Source organism: Leuciscus leuciscus (assembly GCF_965113295.1).
Source record: "Leuciscus leuciscus genome assembly, contig: HAP1_SCAFFOLD_353, whole genome shotgun sequence".
NCBI lineage: Eukaryota > Metazoa > Chordata > Actinopteri > Cypriniformes > Leuciscidae > Leuciscus > Leuciscus leuciscus.
In genome coordinates this window covers 46,319-55,391 of record NW_028118385.1, presented here as the reverse complement: position 1 = coordinate 55,391, position 9,073 = coordinate 46,319, and the positions used below count along the sequence as shown (strand labels likewise).

General features: G+C 44.3%; 1 protein-coding gene across 1 annotated transcript; it reads right to left on the bottom strand.

The window, feature by feature from the left end:
• Positions 1–5,726: 5,726 nt before the first annotated feature.
• On the bottom strand, positions 5,727–8,414 carry LOC309491565 (uncharacterized protein; the record flags this gene model as incomplete). Its single annotated transcript, XM_082190627.1, has 7 exons — positions 5,727–6,447; positions 6,631–6,852; positions 7,223–7,458; positions 7,567–7,740; positions 7,846–7,979; positions 8,093–8,200; positions 8,289–8,414. The coding sequence occupies 7 exons, from the start codon at positions 8,412–8,414 to the stop codon at positions 6,038–6,040; spliced, it is 1,410 nt and encodes a 469-aa protein (XP_082046753.1). The 3' UTR covers positions 5,727–6,037.
• Between the last annotated feature and the right edge of the window lie 659 nt (positions 8,415–9,073).

Here is a 9,073-nt window from a genome sequence, read left to right as displayed (position 1 = left end):
CATTTCTGGGGCCTTCGGGCCCTAGATCTTGGATTTTTCATTCCCCTAACCAAGCCCGTGCCACCGCCTCTGAGCTTTTGGATTGCCCTTCGTCTGGATTGGATTGTGTGTGATGTCTGTGAGTGTATGTGTATGATTATTAAATATTAAAATTAAAAACAAATTTATTGATAGTGAAAAAACTATTTATGAAGCACCATACAGTGCTGAAAGGTATTTAGTAGTGGGAGGGGCGCCCCGCCCTCTACCACTATAAAGTCCAGAGGGACCACGCCCTCAAGCACTCTGTAGTTGCAGAGGGAACAGAGACAGTTGTCATTTCAATTCGCCTGATGAGAACCTTGGGAAAGTTCGAAACGCGTCGCGAGAGTGCCTGAATGACACAAAACCGTAAAAATGAGTACAGCTGCCATCATTTTGAAGGTGGGTGATGTAGCAGAGCTCTGGAAAATTTTCTCTTCAGCCCATACAGGCGTCGAGTTGGTTAAAATGGCCGCCATCATTGGTGCGGGTGATGTTGCAGAGCCACATGATTTTTTCTCCGTCCACTGTGACGTCGAGCGTCTCCTCATGTCCATACAGACGTGAGTTATATGCCCCTCACCACATCTGACTAAAACCTACCATTAGTTTTTTCATTAAATTAAACCCTTGTTGGTATAAACCACGGCAATATAGCCCGTTTGATTTGAACCCTGGCGATTTTAGCCCTCTATTTTTTTATTTAATAATTATATATGTATCTCTCTAGGGTGTGACCATTCTCCTTTCTGGGCCTGTGGTGTCCTTTAGTGGTCAGTAGAAAGTAGGCCAGTGCACAGCCATTTCTGGGGCCTTCGGGCCCTAGATCTTGGATTTTTCATTCCCCTAACCAAGCCCGTGCCACCGCCTCTGAGCTTTTGGATTGCCCTTCGTCTGGATTGGATTGTGTGTGATGTCTGTGAGTGTATGTGTATGATTATTAAATATTAAAATTAAAAACAAATTTATTGATAGTGAAAAAACTATTTATGAAGCACCATACAGTGCTGAAAGGTATTTAGTAGTGGGAGGGGCGCCCCGCCCTCTACCACTATAAAGTCCAGAGGGACCACGCCCTCAAGCACTCTGTAGTTGCAGAGGGAACAGAGACAGTTGTCATTTCAATTCGCCTGATGAGAACCTTGGGAAAGTTCGAAACGCGTCGCGAGAGTGCCTGAATGACACAAAACCGTAAAAATGAGTACAGCTGCCATCATTTTGAAGGTGGGTGATGTAGCAGAGCTCTGGAAAATTTTCTCTTCAGCCCATACAGGCGTCGAGTTGGTTAAAATGGCCGCCATCATTGGTGCGGGTGATGTTGCAGAGCCACATGATTTTTTCTCCGTCCACTGTGACGTCGAGCGTCTCCTCATGTCCATACAGACGTGAGTTATATGCCCCTCACCACATCTGACTAAAACCTACCATTAGTTTTTTCATTAAATTAAACCCTTGTTGGTATAAACCACGGCAATATAGCCCGTTTGATTTGAACCCTGGCGATTTTAGCCCTCTATTTTTTTATTTAATAATTATATATGTATCTCTCTAGGGTGTGACCATTCTCCTTTCTGGGCCTGTGGTGTCCTTTAGTGGTCAGTAGAAAGTAGGCCAGTGCACAGCCATTTCTGGGGCCTTCGGGCCCTAGATCTTGGATTTTTCATTCCCCTAACCAAGCCCGTGCCACCGCCTCTGAGCTTTTGGATTGCCCTTCGTCTGGATTGGATTGTGTGTGATGTCTGTGAGTGTATGTGTATGATTATTAAATATTAAAATTAAAAACAAATTTATTGATAGTGAAAAAACTATTTATGAAGCACCATACAGTGCTGAAAGGTATTTAGTAGTGGGAGGGGCGCCCCGCCCTCTACCACTATAAAGTCCAGAGGGACCACGCCCTCAAGCACTCTGTAGTTGCAGAGGGAACAGAGACAGTTGTCATTTCAATTCGCCTGATGAGAACCTTGGGAAAGTTCGAAACGCGTCGCGAGAGTGCCTGAATGACACAAAACCGTAAAAATGAGTACAGCTGCCATCATTTTGAAGGTGGGTGATGTAGCAGAGCTCTGGAAAATTTTCTCTTCAGCCCATACAGGCGTCGAGTTGGTTAAAATGGCCGCCATCATTGGTGCGGGTGATGTTGCAGAGCCACATGATTTTTTCTCCGTCCACTGTGACGTCGAGCGTCTCCTCATGTCCATACAGACGTGAGTTATATGCCCCTCACCACATCTGACTAAAACCTACCATTAGTTTTTTCATTAAATTAAACCCTTGTTGGTATAAACCACGGCAATATAGCCCGTTTGATTTGAACCCTGGCGATTTTAGCCCTCTATTTTTTTATTTAATAATTATATATGTATCTCTCTAGGGTGTGACCATTCTCCTTTCTGGGCCTGTGGTGTCCTTTAGTGGTCAGTAGAAAGTAGGCCAGTGCACAGCCATTTCTGGGGCCTTCGGGCCCTAGATCTTGGATTTTTCATTCCCCTAACCAAGCCCGTGCCACCGCCTCTGAGCTTTTGGATTGCCCTTCGTCTGGATTGGATTGTGTGTGATGTCTGTGAGTGTATGTGTATGATTATTAAATATTAAAATTAAAAACAAATTTATTGATAGTGAAAAAACTATTTATGAAGCACCATACAGTGCTGAAAGGTATTTAGTAGTGGGAGGGGCGCCCCGCCCTCTACCACTATAAAGTCCAGAGGGACCACGCCCTCAAGCACTCTGTAGTTGCAGAGGGAACAGAGACAGTTGTCATTTCAATTCGCCTGATGAGAACCTTGGGAAAGTTCGAAACGCGTCGCGAGAGTGCCTGAATGACACAAAACCGTAAAAATGAGTACAGCTGCCATCATTTTGAAGGTGGGTGATGTAGCAGAGCTCTGGAAAATTTTCTCTTCAGCCCATACAGGCGTCGAGTTGGTTAAAATGGCCGCCATCATTGGTGCGGGTGATGTTGCAGAGCCACATGATTTTTTCTCCGTCCACTGTGACGTCGAGCGTCTCCTCATGTCCATACAGACGTGAGTTATATGCCCCTCACCACATCTGACTAAAACCTACCATTAGTTTTTTCATTAAATTAAACCCTTGTTGGTATAAACCACGGCAATATAGCCCGTTTGATTTGAACCCTGGCGATTTTAGCCCTCTATTTTTTTATTTAATAATTATATATGTATCTCTCTAGGGTGTGACCATTCTCCTTTCTGGGCCTGTGGTGTCCTTTAGTGGTCAGTAGAAAGTAGGCCAGTGCACAGCCATTTCTGGGGCCTTCGGGCCCTAGATCTTGGATTTTTCATTCCCCTAACCAAGCCCGTGCCACCGCCTCTGAGCTTTTGGATTGCCCTTCGTCTGGATTGGATTGTGTGTGATGTCTGTGAGTGTATGTGTATGATTATTAAATATTAAAATTAAAAACAAATTTATTGATAGTGAAAAAACTATTTATGAAGCACCATACAGTGCTGAAAGGTATTTAGTAGTGGGAGGGGCGCCCCGCCCTCTACCACTATAAAGTCCAGAGGGACCACGCCCTCAAGCACTCTGTAGTTGCAGAGGGAACAGAGACAGTTGTCATTTCAATTCGCCTGATGAGAACCTTGGGAAAGTTCGAAACGCGTCGCGAGAGTGCCTGAATGACACAAAACCGTAAAAATGAGTACAGCTGCCATCATTTTGAAGGTGGGTGATGTAGCAGAGCTCTGGAAAATTTTCTCTTCAGCCCATACAGGCGTCGAGTTGGTTAAAATGGCCGCCATCATTGGTGCGGGTGATGTTGCAGAGCCACATGATTTTTTTCTCCGTCCACTGTGACGTCGAGCGTCTCCTCATGTCCATACAGACGTGAGTTATATGCCCCTCACCACATCTGACTAAAACCTACCATTAGTTTTTTCATTAAATTAAACCCTTGTTGGTATAAACCACGGCAATATAGCCCGTTTGATTTGAACCCTGGCGATTTTAGCCCTCTATTTTTTTATTTAATAATTATATATGTATCTCTCTAGGGTGTGACCATTCTCCTTTCTGGGCCTGTGGTGTCCTTTAGTGGTCAGTAGAAAGTAGGCCAGTGCACAGCCATTTCTGGGGCCTTCGGGCCCTAGATCTTGGATTTTTCATTCCCCTAACCAAGCCCGTGCCACCGCCTCTGAGCTTTTGGATTGCCCTTCGTCTGGATTGGATTGTGTGTGATGTCTGTGAGTGTATGTGTATGATTATTAAATATTAAAATTAAAAACAAATTTATTGATAGTGAAAAAACTATTTATGAAGCACCATACAGTGCTGAAAGGTATTTAGTAGTGGGAGGGGCGCCCCGCCCTCTACCACTATAAAGTCCAGAGGGACCACGCCCTCAAGCACTCTGTAGTTGCAGAGGGAACAGAGCAGTTGTCATTTCAATTCGCCTGATGAGAACCTTGGGAAAGTTCGAAACGCGTCGCGAGAGTGCCTGAATGACACAAAACCGTAAAAATGAGTACAGCTGCCATCATTTTGAAGGTGGGTGATGTAGCAGAGCTCTGGAAAATTTTCTCTTCAGCCCATACAGGCGTCGAGTTGGTTAAAATGGCCGCCATCATTGGTGCGGGTGATGTTGCAGAGCCACATGATTTTTTCTCCGTCCACTGTGACGTCGAGCGTCTCCTCATGTCCATACAGACGTGAGTTATATGCCCCTCACCACATCTGACTAAAACCTACCATTAGTTTTTTCATTAAATTAAACCCTTGTTGGTATAAACCACGGCAATATAGCCCGTTTGATTTGAACCCTGGCGATTTTAGCCCTCTATTTTTTTATTTAATAATTATATATGTATCTCTCTAGGGTGTGACCATTCTCCTTTCTGGGCCTGTGGTGTCCTTTAGTGGTCAGTAGAAAGTAGGCCAGTGCACAGCCATTTCTGGGGCCTTCGGGCCCTAGATCTTGGATTTTTCATTCCCCTAACATGAGATCAACACACAAGATGAAAGATGTCTTAAAAGGCATTTATTTTTGTAACATTTAAAACTTAGACCACAGAGTTACAAATATGTAATAAACGATCAGGAGTCAGCTGACCAATCAGGACGTGGCACCAATCAGACTGCAGGACCAATCCAGTCTTCTTCCTGGACAGAGAACAATACAAACAACTCACACATAGAAACAGATCAAAAGGGACATAACTTGATAATTTTGCTTGTTTTAATGTATTAGCCATCCATCCATCCAGGCCCAGCCAGAGCAGGACAACTGGGCATAGGTGCTCAAATTCATACAAAGCCACATTACATACAGCCATTGAGCCGGTTCAGCACTGGTGCTGATATGCACGCCAAATGCAACCATTACGCATTGACAGGTTAACAGGTGGGGAAAACTCAAGTTCACCTTGCGTCAGGCCGTCTGCATGCAGGGTCAAAGGCCACAACACCACTTGTGATTTGCAATAGAAGAAAACATTACATTGAGTTTGTGAATAAACAATGCATTCATTTTGAAATTGTTTTCTGTAAATACACTGGTTTCTGTTGCAATGTTAAGGGCCTACGGAGCATGAGAACTGGACTCAGAGGCTCAAATCAGGAGGGAGGGGGGGAGGGGGGGGGGGGGGGGGGCTCACTTTTGTATACACTAAAAAGTAATTTGGTTGTATACACTAATGCATGACATCTCAAATTAAAATATTTATAGAGAACAAGCAGAGAAATTGAGATGGGTAACAGATTTATTTGAAAAATAAAAAAGTGACAAACATTTTACAAAATAACATCTTAAAAAGAAACAATGTAAACATTAAAGAACTATAAAATAAAAACTATAACAGAACTATAAAATTGAGACAAAACAACTGGCAACGAAATCAAGCTCTGTGGACTGAGGGGAAAGGGGAGACAAAAAAACCCCGGCAGGCAGCCATCTTCGGCACAAGATCCACATACAAATTCATCCAGTCCTCGGAACCAAGCTTCGCCTGTGTCGAAAAGTGACAGGACAGATTTTTTAGGTGCAAGTCCTGGCCTACTCATCAAGCCATTCTAGGTTTAAGCCCTCGCCACGGAATGAGGTCCTCCGAACACCATAATCGAATTTGAGCTGGGTGTCGACAGGTATGTCAGAGAGCGCTTTGAACAAAATTACATCCGTTTTCACTCCACTCAGCTTAACGGAGCAGTAAAACGGCTTTAAGTTTGGCATCTTTGCAGAATGATTTATGAGTCGGCCAAACGTGTCCGAGTTGGGATGGCATGTGCAGGGAAAGGTCTGCGCGTCGACACATAGGTCTCTTTGGCCCGCCTTAAAAAAAAACAAGTAGCCAGCCTGGTCACCGAGGTCCCGCATCATCTCCTTCCCAACTGATGCTGGAATCACCTTCCCGTGATAGTCACAAACTATTTCCCCTTTAAGAAAGGGCCGTGTTGCAACCACTCCTACAATAGAACAAAACATTACATTTTGAGTTGGTTGAATAAACATTGCATTCATTTGAAAAATGTGTTCTGTAAAAAAAAAAAAAAAACCTCTACTGCCTATGCTAATAATTCCTTGCAGTATACGTTGCATGGCCCACGTTTCATTTATAGAACAAACTAATGCCACAGTTTTACCCTTACCACGACCTTGCTTGGCACCGAAGTCCTTAATAGCCAGCCCCGTCCAGGTCTGCTCAGACAGGCACTTCATTATGGCCTCATCCGACTCTATGGCGAGGTTGGAAGGAGATGGTTTCCACAACCGTTGAATCTCCTCTGGCTTCGGGTAGTTGGACTTCCACCCCTCCTGCCTAATCAGCCTCGACAACTTTCCGGTCGAAGGCTTATGGACTTTGAAGTGTTCTGAAAGACAAAATGAAACCACTTTACTCAAAAGAAGTCAAAAGTGATCGGTGTGAGTCGGACATTGCTGCGTTTTGATAGAGATAGTGTGTGGTAGGAAAAGGTGTTTGGGTTTGGAGTTTGTATTAAAAAAAAACAAACAAAGGTTTAGTTTTGACCAGGAGATCAAACCCTTGGCTAATTGTGTGATGTGGGTGTGTTGCTGTGTTAAGGGGTTTAGAAAAAAAAAAATGCCTTAAGCATTGGTAAAAACTTGGCGGCTGTTTACAAAAAAATTAAAAAAATTAAAAAAAAAAACACCCACAGCAACCTGCAGCGTCTGCATGTTAAAATGCGGGACAATGCTGTATTGGTGGATTCGGAGACTTACCCAGAAGATATTCCCGCCTCTGGGCGTACTGCGAGACCCGCCACTTATCATAGAAGGTGCGGTCTTCAGGAAACCCATACTTCACACGCTGTTTTTTCGATGGAGGCTGCCCATCCAGTGAAATGGGAAAACTGGTCACAAATGCAGAGAAGTCTTTGCGGGCAGTTGGCAGACTCGAACTGCCTCCGGCTGTAGCCAATTCAGCAAATGACTGGTGGTCGTCGTCCGAAGAATTGCTTTGTAGGCGAGGAACAAAAAGGTTTGTTACTTGGGCAAAATTATGGCTACTCGGATGTAAAGATTGTTTGTGACATGTTAGGTCCTTGCTGCGTGAAGAGACTTACACGCACAAAGAGTCCAGCAGCACAGCTGCGTCAACAGCGTCCTGTGGTCCGACATCACGAGCGCCACGGTCCAGGTAAAACTGCACCGCCTGCCGTTGGGGCTCCGTTAGCTTCTGCGCAGCAATGCCAACCGCCCTGCGCACATCCTGGCTAGTAAAGTGGGGAAGTTTGTGCCTGCAGAAACAAAATGGAACACAAAGGGTTGCCTGTGAAATGACTGTGACTGACAAAATGTAGTTAACGGTGTGCACTCACACACGCATATGTGCAGGTACATACAGATCGTGTAGGCATTTGAGGTCTCGTGATACGCTGGAGACCGCCTCACCGGAGGACACAAGAAAGAAGGCATTGCATGGTTTCTCGTGACAGATGTTCCCTGGCCTTATCTTGCTGAAGTAGACCTGCAAACACTATGGGAAACAAAAACAAAAAAGGGAAAAAATGTCTGTGCGAACAAAAGATTATTAAATGGTATAAACAATGGTAGCAAGTCATCGGCTGTTTATGTCATACTAAAACTCACAGCTTCCTCCCATTGGGTCAGGGCAAGCAGCGTGTTGGTATCCGTGCCCCTCCCTACGCCGATCACCACCCTGCCACTATGCTCAAACCGATCAAGCCAATCTGAATCCTGGATAACGAAAGAGCGGTCACTAATGCATACGTAAACACTGCATCATATCATGAGCGTAAAGTCTTTAAAGTAGACATGGACTTGCTGTCAAGGACTCCACAGCAATCGGGCGCAGCATGTGGGCAAAAACCAGTGTAGCTTCGCAGTAGTACCTATACATGGTACTTTCTCTGTGCCCGAGTTTTCTGCCCATCTCCAGATCTTGACACATCCTGTTTATTTCCGGCTTCGCCACTCTTAAAATAGTTTGACAATCTTTGAGTGCAGCAATCCCAAAGAGGAAGAACCTGTTTGGACAAAACAAAAAACAAGACAGGTGTAAGGGATCTGCTGGAGGCAAGTATAGATGAGAACTCAAATGCATTTAGAAACATATCAAGATCAAAGGTCGTTGAGTGCGGACAGGCAGGAACTCACCCATTGATCGCTAGACGGATCGGCAGATCTGGCTGGGCATACTCCCATCGCAGCGCGACGATCTTAAGGAAAAATAACTTTGTTTTAGATCTTAGCATTCATCCTACTGATTTTAATATGAATTTTATTTATCTTATTCTTTTCTTAAAAAGAATCTAGTTGTTCCTTGCTGGAAAGAAAAGGGTTCTGACACCTTAAATGTATCATCATTTAGTTATACTTGAATCACATCTTTATATTCTGACCTTCTAGTTAGATCCAAGTCTTGAGATTCTAGACAGTCTTGTTATGTGTGGTTTGGAGTGGTGGACACTATTTACTGGTGTGTGTGTGTAGTGTTGACACGTAGAGTGGATGGAGTATCTTACACCTTAAGCACAGTGTGCCTTTTTGATTGCCTAGATTCCCGAGTACTTAGAGGGTATTGGGATTTAATGGTATGACAGGTTAAGT